General features: G+C 34.6%; 1 protein-coding gene across 1 annotated transcript; it reads left to right on the forward strand.

Moving 5' to 3' along the window:
• The first annotated feature begins 522 nt into the window (after positions 1-522).
• LOC148943537 (uncharacterized) lies at positions 523-21,746 on the forward strand. The gene is made up of 7 exons (XM_089101162.1): positions 523-569; positions 2,640-2,788; positions 4,878-5,069; positions 10,413-10,541; positions 12,803-13,000; positions 15,094-15,201; positions 18,910-21,746. The coding sequence occupies exons 1-7, from the start codon at positions 523-525 to the stop codon at positions 18,993-18,995; spliced, it is 909 nt and encodes a 302-aa protein (XP_088957288.1). The 3' UTR covers positions 18,996-21,746.
• The last annotated feature ends 209 nt before the right edge of the window (positions 21,747-21,955 follow it).

Below are 21,955 nucleotides of genomic sequence, written 5' to 3' on the forward strand. Positions count from 1 at the left end.
CGGTTCTACAGGGGCGTATACTACTATAACTGATACCCTGAACTTTCTAGTCACAAAATAAGCAATTAGTATTCTTTTATAAATACTTTCCCAGCCTAAACAAGACTTATCAGCTTCCTTATTCATCATGAGCCCTACTCCCTGTTTATGTCTCCATCCTTCCTGCCTGAGTAAACAAATTCTATATCACCTAATTTAATGCTCCCTATCCCTGGGATATGATTCTCTGAAACTCCAAATAAATCCAGTTATATATATATATATATATATATATATATATATATATATATATATATATATATATATATATATATATATATATATATATATATATGTATATATATATATATATATATATATATATATATATATATATATATATATATATATATATATATATATATATATATATATATATATATATATATATATATATATATATGTCATTTCAAGCATTCAAAATGAAGTGTATACCAGGTTGATAATTCTGCGCCTAGAAACTTTGGCGAGAGTAGCTCAAACATGTGTGGCGCAAGGCCTTCTCATTCGACAGGTGGTGAATTCTCGAGGTAAATAAAGCCGATAAATCAACTGGCCTTATACTCCTGTGGTTGCCTCAAGTGGCATTGTGTTGCAGTGAGTTTCTAGTAATAGTTCTAGCAATGTGGTTTAGCTTTTCCATTCAGTAATATAACAGCCTCAAATTTTAAGCTTTATCAAACTAAAGCAGAGGAGAGAGAAGTATTCTTCTATACTCAGGACAATAGTTTATTGTTAGCCAAGGTATATAGAGGAGGTTGAATTGAAAAGTCTCAAAGTTCGAAAGAGAAATCCCCACCTATTCCCGTTTTCTCAATGAATCACATTTAATAAAACTTATTGTTTATGTTAAAAGAAGATATGCAAAGAAATGGTTTAGACGAACTTGTTTAGACGAATGACTCCCTTCTCCATCCCTTGGATACCTGTTGATTGTTGGTTTATTTCGATGTAGAATGATGAGAGTATAGGTTTTACTAGAAAATGGTAAACTAACTTCTCCCTTTCTCTGTTTCTATGTCTTTTTGTCGCAGAAACTAGCTTATCTTCTGTAGGGGCGTCATTATTGATGTTAAGAGGAAGTAAGAGAGTTTCTGATATACAAGGGAGTGGGTTCGAGGATTGATCGATTCTAGACAATTTAAGACACTTTTAAAGCAGGTGGCCCGGATTTCTTCTATCTCATTTTCTTTGGAGCGTTTTTTTCCGTTTTTGTCCTTGAAACATCAGTTTTACATGGCTGCGCTGCTCTCCAATCGAATCCTTTTTCATGTCATACACTTTTCTTTCTCGTGCTTGATCTTATCCTTATGCGTCTGTAACCTCGGAACTGTATAGTTTGGAATCCCTGCTGATAGTAGTTCTCGTTTCAGGATTTTTAGGTCTTGGATCAAATATCAGGTTTTACCTAGTTATTCTATCCTTTTTTATGCTTAATTAATTTCTTTGCACTGTCGTTCGATTATTGCTGATGTTGCTACATATTACAGTATCCACATATTGTTCGGCAAAATAATTAATTGTTTCACAAAGACTAAAATAGAGATCCATTCTGACTGCTGGCTCATTAAGCTTGTCAGAGTCATATATATTCATCAAGGGATCTTTCCATCCTTTGTTGGACATCCAATTCAAGCGCAATCTTACTGAAACAGAATCCGTGGCAAGAGTCTGCACCAGCTCCTAAGTATACTCAGGTTCGTGAATGTGGTCGATCTGATTTCGGGCTTTGCCTTGCCGGGTGCCCATGTGTACTTATGAATATTCTCGTGGCTAAATAGTGTTTTGCCAATCAGAAAATTATGTGCAAAAGAAAAAATTTAACTATGGCCCCATTTTCGTTTTGGCAACCTAGAACAAATGGACCATACATGTCTAAGCAGTAAGATCTTCACACTTTACTTTTAGGCTGCGATCTCCAGCGAATAAAATCATGTCGTGATGTAGAACATCCTTGGAGGCCAAGTTGAAGGTCTTTTAGAAACACTCTTAGACCATTTTCTGAGTATCAGTGCTATGAACAGGCAACTGCAGCTAGTTGACGACTGCAATTGCTTTAACGTCGTTCTATTTTAGTTACTTTATCTTTGACAGGGGTCCTACTGATGAGGGTTTGCGACTCAATGCCTTTCGGAACGCACGCGTTGCTACTCCTGCTTCCCGTGTTTCCTTTCGGGACCAGCTATTTGACCATTACCGAGTATTTCTTTGCCGAAGCAACCTTACCTCCCCTTTCACAAAGTCAAGATTTCAACTGGCTAAATCTTCGAAAACCACACACCACACACCATTTGTACATTCCTAAAGCCGAATCAGAGAGTTTGTTTTGTGTCCGTAAAATTAGTCTGATGACTGTTCCTGCCATCTTACGTATTCCTTTTTTACACATTCATCATAAAAAGAATTATGCATCCTTTTTTTTATTGATTAATACTTTGACCGCTTATTTAGTTTGACTGAACCAGAAAAAAAACTGAAAAATACGCTTTAAGTATCTAGGTTTATGATTGGATTTTCTTCTTCTTTTTTCAATTAGGCTTTAATAATTGCTATTAATTCTTATGTCTTGTCTTTGTCTTGAATCGATATTTTTGTTTTAGTGGTGATGAATTTCACTCTTGTATGTGGGTAGAAAGGCGAAGTATTAATGTAATGGAGCTTCAGTTTGGTCTTGAATCTTCCATTCTCCCAAACAGATCTCTCTGCAACGAAGGAAAATTCTTGGAAAATGCATGGACCACGCAAGGAAGTAAGTAACTTATGACGAATTAAAAGTATTATTACTATATAAAATATCATTTTGACATTAAGGTCGTAATGAAACTACGTTCTACTAATCCTGGTTTGAATAAAAAAAAATCTTTTATGTTTAATTTTGTCCAAAATCTTAAATATAAAAAAATTGAACTAATGAAATTCTTTTCTGTATTCTTATTATAAGTAATACAAATATCAGCAGCCTAAATATGTGTCTAAGTTAGAATGCCATAAATGGAAATCTGAGAAGATAATTACATTAATAGACAAACTCGGATTTCTTCGTTTGTAAGTAGATTCTATTTCTGCTATCTGCTTGCACAACGATTTTCCCCACTGAACTCAGCGTTTATAACATCATTAAATAGCTGTGTCTAGTCAGCTTAAAAAAAAATTCTATTTCTTCTTTACATGCCTACAAAGGAAAAAATAAAGGTGCACCTTCGATATACAAATAATAGTTTCTTTTTAAAAAACGAGGGAAAAGAATGGTTAAAAAAGAATTGGAACTAGTATCTTCATGCAATGACGAATGTGAAACATTTTTCCTGAAATATCAATTTGTAGTAACTCAAAACAGTAAGAAAATTTCTCTTTTCATTGTTTCAAAATAATAAAGGTATTATATATTATCTACTATCTTATACATATTAATAATCAGTGGGGCCATTTCACAAAAATTCAGCGGGGGGGGGGGGAACTTAGTGTATTTTCCATAATGTAGGGGTTGTTTTTTTTTTCAATGACAATACCACAAAAAAGGCATTTTTAAATCAAGTTGCAGTGCAAAAACGTAGTTTTCATAATTCACGTATGGGGGTGGCAAGTGCGCCCCCTGTCTTCCCCCAATTCGTAATAATCACAATGCTAATAAACTGGCAAGCCCAAGGACAGGACAATTTAAGAGAAAATCACTTTTAAACGAAACACTAACACAAAGAGAATAGAGTTATAGGGTAGAATGTGGTACTTTTGACATCTTTTTAGGGCTAAGTTAATAAAATGAGTATGTTAATAATTATAGCTCTGGCTGAAAACGCCGAGGTACCACAGCATCAAACCTATCAGGGACCAATATCAAATCATTATTACCAAGAGGTTTCCCCAAACCATGTCCTTGCAACACAGGCTTCTTCACAGGAAAGTAGATTGTTCTATCCAACCCTAATATATGTCTAATCAGACGAAGAAGAAAAATTTTGTGCAATAAGCACGTTTAAAATGGCTGTATTTATCCTTTTTGTTTTTTTTAAATAATCCTTATGTTAGCAACGTTTATCAATATTCATCGCTAACCTTTAATGTCGTCAGTATTTTTCTTTGTGTGTACTCTAAATGTTATAAATAAACTCTTTAAGATCATACTGGCTGAATAAAATAACAAAACAGAATTCAAAAAGAAACTGCAGAAATTTATCAGGCAACGAGGAAAGAAGAGAGATGCAAGCACTAAGGCAAGAACCTCTTCTAAAAGGTCTTCAGAGTACTAAATGGTAAAAAATAAAATAAAAAATAAATAAAATAAAAGCGTGGAAAACCTAATCACAATCAGTAAATCGAAAACTTAGCAAAATGATGCGTTCACCTTTGTGACATAGACGGGGAATCCGTGCAAATATTCTTTCTCCTTTTATTTCAGCCTTTTAGTTTTCAACTTTTAATTGCTAGGTTTGGTTTAATTTATTTCAATTCGTATTGTCTTTGTTTGTCTATTTTGCTATAGTCTTTGGCAGTGCTTGATTTAATGTGTTTGGTCTTTTTTGTGTTCCTTTAAATAACTGCCGGGTGCCAATAACTCTTGATTTTAATAGCTAGTGAAAAATTGTAAACATAAATATTTTAAGTATTTCGAGGGTGGAAACTGGCAAAATGATTGTAACTGCTTTAACTTCTACCTCGGCTATCAACCTCACCTCTGTTTTAACCCTACTTCACCTCGCCGTCGCTTTAAATTCTTTTGGAATCTGCTTTTTTCGTTTATGCTGAAATGCTTTCAAATGTGATTGTTTTTATATACATTATTATGGTCCGATTAACCCGCATGTAAAATGTGCATGTAAAGCATAGATCGTCTGTCTTAGGACTCAAAGTGCTACATTCAACTACAGGACTGGAGACCAGACAAGAAATTCCCTGCCCAATAGCTGGCGAATATGAAGGAATTTTGCCTGATGCAGAAGGTCTTTGTGCCAAGCTTTATTCTGATTGCAACAATCCTGAAATCATGTTTTATACTGTTTCAAACTGCTTCAACAAGTCTGAAATTTATGAAGGTATGTCTATTTAATTCAGCAGGATCCAAAATTAGAAAATACTGCTAATTTCTTTACATTTCTTTAGTTATGAAAGCTTTTCAAATAAAGAGTGTTTCAAGGAAAATAAATAAAATACGATCAGAAATAGATTCATATTGTACGTTAAACTTGGAATAATGAGAAATTGCCACGGATGAATAAGTATAGCTAGAAGGAACAGAACTTAGAATGTTGTCGCAAATGCGTTTATTTATTCTAAGAAATTGTTGTTTTTTTTTCTCTCTGAGAATTTGATTAGTATTTGTTGCTTAGTTTTATGATTCAAAATGAAAAGCAGGTCGTCCTCGATTGAGGTGAGAGGATGTCGTAAGAAATGATTTAAGGGAAATGGGAACTTTCTTGGAGGGTATACAGAGGAAGGTTTTGAAAAGATTGGGATGGAGGAGGAGCGTGCGTAGCTGTGTTGGCCTCAGGTGGCTTGGTGCTGCTGAGTTTTTAGTAGTAGGTTTGAAAAGTTATTGTTCTATAAAGTACATTTTAATATCCACAAAAATTTTTCCATGTTTTGATTTTGAGCCTCTGTGTGTTATTGTCAGCATCAGGCTTACAATTAGGAATCTCAGAAATCCTTATTGACCATTTTTGGTGGAAATAAAACTCTATTTTAGAAATATATAGTCAGTGTGTATTGATTTGGGACCTTTGTAGAATTTATGCGTAATTTTTTGTGATTCTGGATAGTTATGTTTCAGTCTTAATGATTTGGATGATTAATATTTTATCATTTCATATAATTCCCTGAATAATCCCATAATTACCGTAAGTCAAAACTAGAAAACCCGCTTACGCTAGCAATTTCGGGGTGGTGGAGACGAATGTAATGCACACCCAAGGTCATCAGTGCGTGCCCTTCGTTCACACAATGGAAATCTCTTTTTGACTTTGATTTCAACAAGATGTAACATACCCTCTTCTCTATCAAAATATATCTATGAAACACTGTTGCATATATGCTGTTTTTATAGTTTGGAGTCCCTGCCCCAGAGTCTCCATATATCATACCACCTCTGGGGGTAGATTATTTTTACCTTTCCTATCGCTCTGATTAAAATGGCTTTGTAAAAATTTTTATTTGATGCCATGTGGGGTTGTCTTAGGTCCCTAGGGCTTGAAACGGCATTTAGTTGCCTTTTGGTTGGTTTTGGGTCTTGCATTGGTTACTGGAACATTGCATTGGGAACTGGAATCTGTGATCCAATTATCCCTCTCCCAAGTTTCGTCTACCATCCCTTCTATATGATGAGGCTGAGAAAAATAGAAACAAAATATTATGCATGGGAGACACATCACTATCTACGAAAGCCAACGCTACTACGTTGACTTAGGAAATATAATAGAGATTGGGAAGATTCAGTATTAAAGTGCTTCCAGTTGCTTTCTTTTAAATTTTGAATTAGTTCCCCTCCTAGGACTCAATTTTCTACCTTTTGACTGTACCCCATCTTATTGGCTATGTCTATTCCTTGGTGACCTTTTTCTTAGAGTAAAATTTATGTTTTATAAGTTAATAATTTATATCAGTGTTGCCAGATGTCTGGTTTAAAATTGCGCCACCATAAAAGTGAAAATACGCCGAAAGTACCATTTTTCTAGTGAAAATTTGCCGAATGAACAATCCTCCCCCCCCCCAAAAAGAATGAACCAACTTGAAAAATTCAATTCGCAACCGCCTCAAAAAAGCGTCTAAATGGCGCAAATGCGCCACATCTGACAACTCCTATTTATAGTGCTATATTCATGAATACTAACTGAAGATTAGCGAAGCACCTGCACAAGCGGAAGTTATTATAACATTTCTGATGCTTTTTTATGATTTGCCTTCAAAATTTTGGCAATTAAATAATTTTGGATATCATGCAAATGCGCTATTGTAAGGAACGTGAGACAATAACCAAACTAAATCCGATTCTAATTTAAGCTTTGTTAATGAAGTCTTTTTGTGTGTGTCAACGTCGAGGAATCATAACAGAAAGGCCAAATTGTTTAGATTTGATCAGGGACCACCAAAGGCTTTGAATTGTCGATCCCCTAAAATCTGTCCTCTTATTGACCCCTCTATAAAAGAATGGTAAAAAAAAACATCTGTGTTTCTAAAGTGATTTGTTTTATTTTGAAAAAATAAAAATTTTCAGTATGTAATAGAATATAGTATAATTGTTACTGTAAATGTCAAAAATTTGTGAAAGTCCGAAATACCTATTTTTTTCTCCTTAGATTTAGTCAGCGTTGCCAGTAAACTTTTTCAGTTTTATGCAAGGTGTGATGGTGACATTTCCATTTCTGAGATTTATAACCTAATTTAACCCAACCTAACTCTAACTTTTACCATCAAAACTTGCATAAGACTGAAAAAACTTGTTCGCAAAGCTAATTGAATCCAAGCAGAGAAAAACGAATTTCGGATATTCACAAGTGAATGTCAACATTCTCCAGATTTCGGACATTCACAGTAACGTAATTATCGTTTTTGGTGAAGAGCTATTTTACTTTTCTTGTCAAGACTTAAATCTCAACTAGGTTAACTAGGAATATTTTCAAGGTTAACTAGAAAATATTTTTTATTAAGAAAGTGTTTACGTTGTTGTTGTGCGGGTAATGATCGAAGACTAGATCACAAATGAAGCTTTTGCTATTAATCTATAAACTTCATCATAGTTGAGCTTTTATTTAAATCTAATTATTTTGATAAGATTTTCATTTATTTAGTACTTGATATTATTTTGTTTATTGCCATGACCTTTCTTTTTTTTATACATATCATATCATATGCTTCTACTTGTCTGTCATGTACTTATCCCAGAAACTGGTTATTTACCAAAAGTTACCGTGAAAGCCCTTAAAAGCTGTTTCCCAAGTCAACTCTTGGTCTTATTAAATAAAAAAACAAGTTTTTGAAACTGAAAGTAAGGAGTGACATTAAAACTTAAAACGAACAGAAATTATTCCGTATATGAAAGGGGCTGTCCCCTTCTCAACGCCTCGCTCTTTACGCTAAAGTTTTTTATTGTTTTAAAAAATAAAGTTGTGAGACAGAGTCAAACTTTAGCGTAAAGAGCGAGGCGTTGAGGAGGGGACAGCCCCTTTCATATATGGAATAATTTCTATTCGTTTTAAGTTTTAATGTCGCTCCTTACTTTCAGTTTAAAAAACTTTTTTTTGTTTAATTTCTGATAGTTTTTTAGCTAATGCAGCTTTTATTTTGGCTCACCGTCATTGAATAAGTAAACAAAATTTGCATAAAAATTTTACTTTTCTTTTGCTTAATGGATGTCTCTAAATTTGGTTATGACGTAATTTACAGATTAACTTACGTAACTAACTTCTATATTCGTATATTTTTCTTCTGGCAAAAAATACAAAGTTGCAGATTTTTGCAGATATGAGCTTGAAACCTATGTAATAGGGTTTTCTGATACGCTGAATCATACGGTGTGATTTTCATTAAAATTCTTTCACTTGTAGGGGATGTTTCCCCCCTCTTTAAAAAATCGGGTAAATTTTCTCAGGCTCATAGCCTTTGATGAGTAATACTAAACTTAATAAAATTTATATTATTATTTATATATTATTTGATTCATTTATTGACATCAAATTCTGTTTTTAAAAGTTTCGATTACTATTGAGCCGTATCGCTTGTTTTTTTTATTGTTTTTTTTTATTACGTATATATTATTACGTATATGAGGGGGTTCTCCCCTTAGTCAATACCACGCTCTTTACGTTAAAAGTTAAAAACAATTTTAATTCACAAACCCCTGAATGACAAAGGCCGTTTAATTAGAATAGATAGCTCTTTTGAAAGCACTAAATAAAACTGTAGCGTAAAGAGCGAGGTATTGACTTGGGGGAGAACCCCCTCACATACGTTATAATTTCTGTTCGTTTTAAGTTCTAATGCTGCTTCTTACTTTCAGTTGAAAAAACTTGTTTTTTTTAATTTAATTTCTGATCGTTTTTTAAATAATGCTTGGAAATCCGGCCCCCCTTCATAGAAATGTCCCTTACCCCAAAGAAACATCCTCCATGGAAAGATTCTCCCGAGTAACCCCCTCCTCCAGCCCCCCCCCCCCTCTTCCAGAAAAAAATCCTTCCTGAAAATATCTGTATACTTCCAAATAACCAATAAATAATGCTGGCAAGTCCGGCACCCCCTTCATAGCAATTTCCCTTCCCCCATGAAAACTTCCTTCATGGACAGATCCTCCAGCATAACCCCCGACCCACCCCTTCCCCGCTACCAGAAAAAAACCCTCCTGAAAACTTCTGTATACTTCCCAATAACCAATACTATATGTTAACATTGGGTAAAGTTCTTAACTTTTAGCCCTCCCCCGGGGACTTCGGGGAATGAAGTCATCCTAAAAGACATAGTTATCATATTTTCGACCATGCTGAACAAAATGACTATCTCAAAATTTTGATCGGATGACTTTGGGAAAAAAATGAGCGTGGGAGGGGGCCTAGTTGCCCTCCATTTTTTTGGGTCACTTAAAAAGAGCACTAGAACTTTTAATTTCCGTTCCAATGAGCCCTCCCACGATATTCTAGGACCACTGGGTCGATACGATCACCCCTGGGGAAAAAAAAAACAAAAACAAAAAAACAAATAAACACACATCTTTCTTGATCTTTCTTCTGCCAAAAAATGCAAACTTCCATATTTTTGTAGATAGAAGCTTGAAAGCTCTACAGTAGGGTTTTCTGATACGCTGAATATGATGGTGTGATTTTATTCCAGGTTATGTTGTATTTATAAGGTCTTTCCCCCTTTTTTTGAAAATCAGGCAAATTTTCTCAGGCGCGTAACTTTTGATGAGTAGAATTAAACTTGATAAAACTTATATATTTGAATTCAGCATTCAAATTTGATTCTTTTGATGTATCTATTGGTATCGAAAACCCGTTTTCTAGAGTTTCGGTTACCATTGAGCCGGGTCGCTCCTTACTTATAGTTCGTTACCACGAACTGTTTGAAAGACTTTTGATATAAAAAAAATGTTTAATGAAAAACAGTTGTTAATAACTCCTAATTAGCATATCCATACCTTAAAGACTTCTTGATTTGGGGAATGGGAAGGGGGTCGTAGTAAGAGAACCTCACGACTAGGTCTAGGGATCCTTCTTTTTTTTAATCAGTTTAATCCAATATCAGTGTAGTCCAATCAGTTTAATTAGTATGGTTGTAACATTTGTTTTCGGACCACACGTTCCCGCTATTACATCCCCTGTATGCACAAGGGATTGTAACCACGGGAAAGGTAAGTTATGTTCTGTTATTATTTTTAAAATCTTTTCTGCTAGGTCACGAGGCCAAACGTGTCAAAAGAACTGACTTATTAACAACAAGGAAAGAAGTTATACGTCCAGAGTTGTCGGATGATTCCCCTTTTTATCGAAAAGTTGATGTTTTAGTACCTGAAATCCTTGAAGGTATCTGTGTGACCACCGCGTTTTCAATTGTTGCACATTAATGCGCATGGTAAAAAAATTATGCTTTGTCACCGTGTGCATAAAGGGTTCCTGACGGTTGCACACGAATTCCTTGGTCCAGCTTTTGTGTTGCTTACTATTATGTTCCATAATCCCTAACCCGAGAAAAAAGGAATTATTTCATATTAGTATTCGATTGCTTAAAGATATCCCAAAGCTTTATATGCTCAATGGTGACAATTGAGCACATAATTGTGACTATTGTGACTAATTTTGACTATATAACTAATTGTGGAAACAATTGGAATATTGGAAACTAACGACTTTACAGGATAAAATACTACGTTTTGTTCTGTAGTTTAAAACAGTGATTAACATTCCATGGCCATTATTTTCCTTTTGTTAGTTGGCTTTAATATTCAGTTTTTCATTTTTTTTTCAAAATAATTGTAAGTGGTCAAGATATTTGAATATGAATAATAAAAGGAAGTTTTTTTTTACATAAGTATGGTGACTGACCTTTTATTAGTAATTTAAATGTAAACTTTGATTATGCGGTTTAAGCTAAATCTTGAATCCATTGGTTTACAATAACATTAGTGCTAGAATGAGGAAGGTGCTAACCTCAAGATCAGTGTCATCCCGGAGAAATGGAAACCTTGTTCCGCGTAACGATTATTTTACATTAACTACAGCACACAAGAAATAACTTCATATTCTAACCTTGTAACCCCTTGCAAAAAAAAAAAAACTGCGGGTGCTCTTACCATATGCCGTGGTAATTTCCTGTCTGAAATTAAAGCTTTTATCTTATATTTCATTATTGAAAAGTTTTCGAGAGAGCAAAAATACGTTTATACGAAATACGGTAAAATACTTTAGTACGAAAATAGGTTTGGAAGCAGCTGTTTTTATGTATAAAAGTTAGGAATGACCTGTAAGGATAATAGTCTGCGGCTGATATTGTGGCTGAACTTCGTATATAATAAAAAAAAATATATCAGGGTTGAGTTTTTGAGACAAAGAAACTGAAACAACTAGAGCTGGGCGATATTTGATATCAGTTTTATAATACTATATTTTCAGAAATCATATAGAAGTATAGATACTTTCGATACCTGGCGATTTATAGTGTATTCAGCCAATTTGCAGATTTCTACTGCGAAAGGACGATATACTGCAGTTTTGCGCGCTTAGAATTTTAGAATTGACATTGGTTGCTAATTTCACAAGAACATTGCTAGAATTAAAAAAGCATCCATTCTGATTCTTATTGGGAAATATATAATATTGTTTGTTGCAACATTTATCTTCGTGTTGCTCTGTAGAATGCACGTATCGATTTCAAAGCATCGGTACTTTGTATCGAGTTACCCGATACGTTTTTAGTATTGCCCAGCACTAGAAACAATCTTTGCCCCCAAGTTTGGTTAATCTCCCCTGCACCATTTACGTACTATATTACCTTATTTGTTGTGTTCACTAACTTCTAACATGTGTCAGGAGGATACCAATTTGGGATCCACTCGTTGCAGAGCAATTTGTTTCTCTGCTTGAAAGCCTAACAGGCATTTTATTTAACTGAAATACACTTGATATTTGTCAAGTACGATATTATCATGCAGTAATTCTATCCAAGCATATTTATAATTTAAAGCATTTGTTTATGATCCATGCAGATTTAGAAAGCAAGTAAAGAAAGAAAACAACATTCAACGAAGCTTTCAAAACGAGTAAATAACGCTGAGACATTTTGGCGTCAATTTAATTGAATTCTTTGGTAGCTAATTACTAGAAAAATGAATAAAATTCTTCTGAATTGTCTAAAAAGCTTAAATTCTTGCAGTTTTTCTTTACTCATATCAAGGCCGTATCCAGGGGGTTCGGTTAGGGGGTTTGACCCTCCCCCCAAAATGTTTGTCCGACTGGTAAACACGTAACAAAAATGAATATAAACAAATTTTTGTTGCGTTTTTTGGAGTTTTTTTGTACCCCTCCCCCCCCCCCCCGAAGAAAATTCTGGATACCACCCTGACCCATATAACCAATTTTGTTGTTTTACAAACTAGACGTTTTGGGTTCGGTTTCATTGCAATTCAGGACCGCGATTTTTTTTTGTTTTTTGTTAATAACATTCAATCTGTTTATTGAAAATGTCATTATTTATTTACTCAGGACGAAAGGGATAATAAAATTGTACTTTCATTCATTAAGCGTCTTTTAAGCGTAGTCTAAGCACTAACCATGTCTACATTTTTCAGAACGAGAATATCGATGCATGGGCCAATGGCAAGAAAACAGTCTAACATACACTTATACACAAAGAAGGGATATGGCTGGATATGAATGTTTTGTTGGGATAATTATCAAAGACGATGAACTTTACATAAAAGAAGCCGGAGACCATTGTCAGAGAGATGTTGATCCAAGAATGTTGGGAATGAAAATCAAACGTGTCGGTGAGTTTTATATCTTTTTCTCAGAATTGAGACACTAGTCGAACATAGCCCTCGAGGTGGCTGGAAGACTATAGAGTACTTTGGATATAATTGTCATAACATACCGGGAGCTAGGTGATGAAGGAAGGTATATGGGCGCTATTTCTGAGTAGCATAGAGGTATAGACAAATCAAGCTCCGCTACTCTTGGCATTTCTACAATTGGCATGCAACTAAAACTAGTTTGTGGCGTAGATGGAAACAATCGAAAAATTTGGGAGAAAGAAAAGATTTTTTTTTAAATTTTTTGTTAATTTAAAAACTGAGCTGCTCAGTGACTATATAGATGACGTCCATGAAACAAACAATCTCAATATGGCTAATTAAGTCCGTATTTATCTTTGTATAGTCGAAATATTTGTTAATATATATTGACGTTAACCATTTTTCAATGTTCTTCTGAATATGCAAAGTGAAAATTCAATCTTCGATGCTAGAACCAAAAAAATTAACTATCATTTTGAACGAATTTAGCTCCATAGAGGTTCAAATTTGCACCCGACGAAAAATCACAACGGTGAGATTCAAAGATACATTTGGGCGGCTTCCGCTCTGCCGTCTTCTGTGCGAGAACAAAATATTCAGATAATTATAAATAACTAGTTCAAAAACATTGAATGACACCAGATTAAAGAACCTGAGCACAAAATAACAATTTAAAACATGAACTAACATTTTAAGGTGACATTGAACAGCCCTTGTTGGCTAAAAAGAAAATCAAGGATATACGGAGCTGAAACAAGCAGACACGTAGGATTTTCTGTAGAAGGGGGGGGGGGGCGATAAAGCTTCGGAAAACATGGGAATTACATAGATGCAGCATGAAGTTCTGGGGGAAACTAACAAAATATCAAGATTTTATGGGGTAACCCGAAAAATAACTTGTTAACGAAAAAGCTTGGTATAAAATAGGAAGCTATTGGGCAAAAAAGAATAATTTGAGCAAGAGACTTCACAAAAATGAGAGAAAGTATGGGATGAGGAGAAAGAAATTAAAATATGAATTCAGGAGGTATGAAGTGGAGGCTATGAAAACAATTACTGAGGATATGAAAGATGTAGCCAGATGGCATGATAAAAAGACTACATTTGGTACGAGGACGCCAAATAAAAAAATGGGAAGAATAGGTCAGCCTGGACCAATTTAAGTTCAAGATATGTAGGAGCTACAATTAGTGATAAAGAGGGCGCTAATGAGTAATGTGATTTGAATTAGCTAATATGAAGAATTGCAGCATTCATTAACAGATAGATATTTAGCATTTTAAATTCACAAGGGCAATGGCTACAAATGAACAAGCAAAAGAAGAGGAAAACGCCTTGCACATTCAACATCATTACCAGCACTTGCTCTTCCTCTCCTTTCTTACAAAATGATTTCTGTATGTGCGTTTCCAAATTGAATGTAATTTGCTAATTTTATTATTGTCAAATAATCATTTGATCCAATCTTTTAAACGAATCACTCTTTGACCTCAAATCATGAAAAATGTAATCATGTCCTTAAATTCGATAATCCGGGGTAAAGATCCATAAAGTGAAGCAGATCCTCGCCAGTTTCTTCATAAACGGAGTTGAGTAAGGACCACTCATCACCCTTAACCTGCTTAAATATCTTCTTTTCCTCCAAGTGCTATAAAATTACTTCTCCCTGCCATATACCACTTAATTTCCTCGGTGTTAAACCCTACTTAAATACAAACATTCGATCCCCAAGACCTCCTTCCATAGCTGGTAAATTCCAAAGAAATGCCAGATATTTCGGTCACATATGCAGTGACCGACCAAGTTTTACTACTGGCGACTGTCACTGCATATGTGACCGAAATATCTGGTATTTTTTTGTGAATTTCTATCACTGTTTGTGAAACACTGTCTATTAAAAGGATTTTTATCCCTTTTTGAACTTTTATTTATCGAAAAAGGAATGCGTAATCCTGACCTACACACCAAAAAAATATTGTAAAATATTTGCTAAAATTTGTTTTGCGTCGGTCGGATTTGTCGTATAAATCAATTAATTCATGAAACTTCAGTGTTTTTATTTCTTTAAGGATCCTGTCTTTCCTCGCGTTTATCATCGAACGGGGCTCGAAGACCAGGATACGATAACAAGCCCACCTGGCCATTGCAAACCACTAAAACATGGAGGACATCTTTTGGTAAGGATCTTCACTTTTTCCTTTGCCTCAGATAACACAATAAACTCTTTTCATCACCTTCTTCCCTTGCTTTAAATGCTACGCACGTCTCTGAATAAATTTTCAGGTTTCTAGCTTGATTAGTGTACGTTATTTTTCAGGTCAAAACACCCGTGATCTTTCTTTTGGCAAGAAATTCAAAATTCCATATTTTATAGATAGTAACTTGAAACTACTAAAAGGGGATTGTCTGATTTGCATTAAGTTTGATTGACTTTTGAATACTGTTGAAATCAGTATTCAATACTGACCCTATGTGAAAATCAGGCAAATTTTCCCAGGCCAGTAAAGTTTGATAAGCAAAATTGTACTTATGAACTTTTGTATGTCTGAGCTTTAATTTTGTTGTTGTATTAATTATTATCACAATTCCCTTTTTTAGTTCCAGTTACTATTTGCCCGCGTCGCTCCTTACTTACAATACGTTACCACGAACTGTTTGCAGTCGAATCGTGTCAGACAACTTTTAATGAAAACCATATGACACACTTTGAAATATCTGAAACTAAACTGATAAACATTAGGAATCAAAAATAATTGCCTTGCAATAACAGTTAAAAGAAAGTATACAATATAACATCAACTCGGCGGCAGGGATCTGAAAGGCGTGCGTGTTCTTACTTCAACATGATCTGTCAATTTGTTCAATCCTTTTCTTCTGTATCTTATTTGGTTCTTGAGATAGTTCAGAGTTTCTGTTTTTTTTATGAAATCCATTTTATCCTCTTCTATCAGTTCTAGAGACACACATAAGTTTTTGCGATTACAAAATCGTAATTTTGGTTATCAAAATTTTTCATCATCTCTCGGATGATCAAAAACTTTCTCTGTACAAATAACTTAAAGAAAGAAAAACGAGCAAATATGGGGTTTTTATAGGCCAAATGACGATACTGAAAATACAAAGCGAATATTTCGAGAGGACAAACGCCTCTCTTCTTCAGCGCGAAACGAAACGATGAATCAATAAAAGACAAAAATTAAAAGAATTAAAACCAACTACCTAACAACCATAAATTACAAATAACTGCTTCTCAACTACAGTAAAAACTCAAAGTACCTCTTTTGAATCACCGTTAACTAACGAGAATTTAGGGAGAGGGGCAAACGTAATTTTTGAAATCTAGGACAGGGGTAATTTTGTCGTTTGTCTCAATAAAAAAAAAAGATATGTTTTTTTCGAAATCTAACAGGGGTAACAAAAAATGGTGGCCGGCGTTTACCCCACCCCCCGGAAAATACCCCCCCCCGGAAAGTACCTCCCCGGAAAATTCCCCCCCCCCTCGAAAAAAAAACCGCGGAAAATACGCCCCCCTGAAAATACCCCCTCCTCCGGAAAATACCCCCCCCCCCTCGAAAAAAATCAGCAAAATACCCCCAGTGGAAAATAAGGCTTTCCAAGTTTGAGAATTTTATTTGAGTATTATTTTTTAATTTCCGTAGGGGGGGGGGGAATTTTAGTACTTGTGTATTATGCGCCATTCACTCAAGTTTACGCTGTGTAAAATTCGAGAACACACCGGTTTTTTTGTTAGTTTCTTCGTTACTTTAGAAATTAATTTGAGCTATAGATTTGCATATTAGGGGGGGGGGGGTAAGCAAAAAAGGTCTGCATGCAAAATGTGTTTGGTATAAATATTCTGCATATTAGATAGATACAAAAATAAGTGTATTTTAAAGCCAAATATAAGGCCATGAACAAAGTAAAATAACAGAAATGAATATAGTGGCTGGGAGAATTTTAAATAGTTTCCAGGGTATGAAATTTAAGAAGAAATTTTACGCTGGGTGAATTTGCAAGAATTCAAATACGTAATTTCTTTATGTCTTGCTTTCTCTTTGCCGATTTAACTTTACGCGTGGGGGTGTTAAGGGTAATTGTCAAGGGTAAATCTTCGCCAGGATTGAATTGTACAGAAGATATTTCTATGGGGAGGGGTATTTTTCGTGGGGTAGGGCATTTTTTGGGGGGTCGGGGGAGGGGGTGGGGGTGGTGCTTAACCCCCCCCCCCCCTAATGTGCAAATCTATAGCGCAAGCTTATTTATAAAGTAACGAAAAAAACTAACAAAAAAAAAACCGGTGTGTTCACGAATTTTACACAGCGTAAACTTGAGTGAGTGGCACATAATACACAAGTACCAAAATTCCATCCCCCTCCGGAAATTAAAAAAATAAAACTCAAATAAAATTCTCAAATTTGAAAAAAGCCTTATTTTCCACGGAGGTTATTTTTTTGGGGGGGGATTTTCTGCGGGGAGTATTTTCCACGGGGGGGGGGGTATTCGCCTAGAACAAAAAAAATCCTGGTGGGCAAATACCTCCCAATTAATGCCACTGTCGCCACAGCTGTTTCTTTGAAATGGATGGCACTTACAGTTCAGGTTCTGTTAGTAAGTTGCTTATTTTATTATTATATTCAGTTTCAGCTAAATTAATTTGAAAACTAATCTCCCTTTCCCTCGTGCAAGCAAAGGAATAAATGGGCCTAATTTTTCCAAAATAGTTGAACCAAAAAAGGCTCCCGAATGTTTGTACTGTGCCCTCAACAATCGTTTTCAGTGGAGACAATATCAACCCATCAAAATAATTACAATGTCCTTGACTGTATACAGCTATTCAAGTGTAGCTCACATTTTATTTTACATTTATATTTTAATATATTAATGATATTTGATTTCTGATATTAAATTTCTTTAATCAATTGTTATGTTTTCGCTAATGCCCATTGTCGACCGTACAGTCAAAATATTAGGACTATTTTTTTCCCACTGTCTTGCAAGAACTAGCCCCCTTTCTTTGTTAGGTTATTTTTTCGTTTGGATAGTTTTAATCAAGATACTTTGGAGTGAAGAAACATGAAATAAGTATTATCTGTACTATCAAGCCACATGGCAATGCCGTAAAATTTAGTTCTTTCTACATTTACCAGTTACGCTAGAGTTTATTGTTAACATTGTAGGAATGGGAATATGATATTGCTATCTAGTATTCTGTATCTGCTGCTATTAAAGTCTAAAATCCTTTAGTCGCTGTTCTGTCCTTACTCTACATTAAATTTTGATTGAATTTCTCATTAAACATTTCTAAATCCTAATCACTTACATCTTAACCAATTCTTCTTAAACACAACACAAAGAGATATATAAAAGTAGAATTTTAGAACTCGTAATATACATTTGCATTTTTAATTACATTTTTGATCAAAATTTGCTTAATCTTTTTTTTTCAGACTTAATTTCTTAGAAAAAGAGAGAATTTCTATAAGAATTCCTTAGCATTGTGTTATTACAAATATTCACGCCCAAAACCAAAAAGTATCTCCGGATTACTAATGATGGAGGGACCAGCCGTGATTAATAGAAAAAATGTTTCCCTATATTCAAATAAAATACTAACTGACATAATAGTGTGCACCAAGGCCGTACCCAGAGGGGGAGGTTAGGGAGGTTTGAACCACACCCGAAATGTTTTTCTGACTCGTAAAAGCGTAACAAAAATGGATGTAAACAAATTTTGTATGTGTTTTTTTTGTGTGTGTAAAACCCCCCCGAAAATTTTATTTTGAGTAAAACCCCCTCCGAAAAAAAATCCTGGGTACGGCCTTGGTGTGCACTACATACCAAAATATGAATCCTCAGTTTTTTATCCTATATTTTTTCTTTTTCAGAAAATTCAATAGTTCCTTCGTCTTCAACTCGATTATATACTCATTTATGTCTTCTATTGTCAGCGTCGCTTCTAGTCCTGTTATAAAAGTGTAAATACATGCAGAATATAAGCACAAATGGACCAAAGATGTTTCGCCTTTTTATCGTGAGTAATTCTACTAAATTGCGTGATTTACATACCAGTTGGACCTTATCGGAGACTTAGATGACATCCTAGACGAGAAAATATTGTGACTTCAAAGAATAAAAGATGTCCAAGAGTGACAGAAATAAGAAATTTTAAGACAGTGAGGGAAAAAAGTGTTCTGACAATAAGGCTATTTTTTGTTAGACTGCAAAACTACATTAGCCAGGCCAATAAGTGAAAGTCTATGAAAGTAGAAAGATATTAGCCAGAAAGGTTCGAAGTGCATCTATCTTCTGAAATAGACTTTTGTGGACACTCTTTACTATTTATTTCTTCATTTACTCTTCCCCTACCTATAATTAATAATTCCATCGGTTTATCTAACACTTGCTAGTGGATACCCCTAATTCATTGCACGACGTGCGATTTCCTCATTCAAAACTGCACTACGGAGTATAGTGCAGTTTTCCATAGTGCATTTGCATGCATAATGCATAGTGCATTCAATAGTGCAGTTCAGGAGTCCGCACTACGGAGTACGTCACCTCTAATACCTAACAAAAATTTTCCAGAAGTATGTAGGTGAGGGGCTCGATATGTTTAGCATGTCTTTCCTTTGGTATGATTTTATTCAATTGTTTTCTTTCATTGAAAGATAAAAATGTGAGTTCTGTACTGTCGACAATGCACTATGTAAAGGTCTTAGTGGCAAAATCAGTGTTTGACAACTCTAATTTCGAAATTTCCGTAACGTGGATCATTTTCTGAAGACCACAGACCACATATTTTGTCAACTTCCAAAATATATAATTGTAAGTGTCCCTTATCCCCCTGCCCACAAAAAAAAAATCCTGAAAGCTTCAGATCGATCCTCTCCTAATGCAAAACTTCCGAAAGTTTTTTTCTCGATCCCACAGCTGTGAGACAAAAGAGTATTTGCCTACCAAACAGTGTATAAATTCGTCACCTTTTAATGAAAGCTACATGCAATCTCTTTTAGACCGTACGTGCTTGCCTTTAGGCAAAGCCATACTTGCTAGCCCTTAGGCATTAATGAAACAAATAAAATAGAATGAACAGATGCTCCCTTTGAATATCGGCAACCAACTCACAGAGTGTGAAATTTTCTAAGGAAACACGTTATTCAAGTAAATAGATTATGTCATTATTTTCAGGTTTAAGATTGGCAGGGTTTTGCGGAGACTTACTTTTTATGCAAAGTAAGATATAAATTTCAATTAAAACAGTCGTAAGTGAGGAAAAACAAAATGACACAATTCACGTATTTTGCGATCTATGAAGCGACAGTTTGCGTATGTTCCAAAACGTAAGGGCATTTGTTTCATGATTCCAAGTTAGATTTTAAATATTTGTATAAATTGCTTTTGTCGTGTTCCAAAACTCAATTGTTATTAATGATAGCTAAATAATTGTTATTATTGTTCCAAAACATTGGATAAAAATACTTCAAGCCGTTTTTGTTATTATAAGTAGAGAAGGGATTACGATTTTGGCCCCTTTGATTTATTAGCAATGAAGTTAGAATAAAGTCAGTACCAACTAAACTTGGATTATATCCCCTATGTCACGGTACATGGCTTGATATTGAATACAATGAAATTTTCCGACTTTGGACAGTTTATATCTTTGATCCTTGAACCAACTAGGGAGGATGAGTGAATCGAGATCATGGTTTAGCGAATGTCCTCCCTTTAGTTGACCCTGATATTTGTTTGCGGCACCCTCAGTGTGTTACTGAAGTGCATTGCCCTGTTACGAATCTTTGCTTTCTGTGCATTAAATAGTATCCGTATTTGACTTAGTTGTCATCTATTTGTCAATCAGAAGATGTATTTTTTGATACTAGTAGGATTTGTGAAGTATTATTTTGTTATGTACGGTAAATTATTCGCTTCTTAGTTATAGCATGAAATTTGAAGTTGTTACATGAAATAATATTGATCTTTTATACGGAAATATTAGTTATGACAAACCTTAAATTCAAACTATGTTTTTAGTCTGAATTTAGGTTTTATTAGAATATTTTACTTTCGTTTTCATTTCGTAGCAATTGATAAATATCAAACTTGTCGACATAAGTTTTGTAACAGCACATAACTCAGTCAAAGGCACATGAGCAAAGGGGGCTGAGGGCTGCTCCCCTAAAATCAACTGGGCTTGTGAATTTTGCTATTATTTTCTTTCATTTTCAAGTAACACCGCTCGTTTTTTGTTTTTGATAATATTTGCCTGCCTACATGATTATAAATTTCTTCGAATTGAAATTTCTTCGAGATCCACTGAATTCCTTGAGATACAAATTATATTATTGGCAGTTTCTTTCACTGAGCTCATCAATAATAATTATTAGATTGCTTACCTTAATTACTGATTACAACTACTGATCAAAACTAACATTTTTAAGACTAAATCTTGAAGTAACATTAATATAGCTTCTAGAGCTCCGGAAGATCTTTTCCTACCTCAATGCTTTAATTAGCCAATAGAATCTAAGGGCTTACCTCTTTTTTTCTTTTCTTTTGTTCATGCATAGGCTATCTTCATAAAGTGGCAGAGGTCACTTACAATTACAAGACATAATACGAGCTACTATTTGTGATTTGTACTTAGTTGTTTATATATTTGGATTTACATGTTTTGATTGCATTGTTTTATCGCATTTGTTTTTTAACGGAAATATAACTTATTCATATATACCATTGTTGATATTTCGTTTCACTTCTCCATATAGACCAGTTACGCCAAGTTTATTTTACCTGCTGTTCAGTCACCCACAAGGGAGGGAAGGGGGCTGCTGGCTGCCTCTTGCTCTGGGAGAAAGCTGAAATGGGACGTGAGGACAAATTTTGCACCAAATATGTATGTTACAGACGGAAAAATACAGGAAAACAAATTTA

This window comes from Artemia sp. Qi Xiang Cuo, chromosome 15, assembly GCF_049724085.1.
Source record: "Artemia sp. Qi Xiang Cuo chromosome 15, ASM4972408v1, whole genome shotgun sequence".
NCBI classification, from domain to species: Eukaryota; Metazoa; Arthropoda; class Branchiopoda; order Anostraca; family Artemiidae; genus Artemia; species Artemia sp. Qi Xiang Cuo.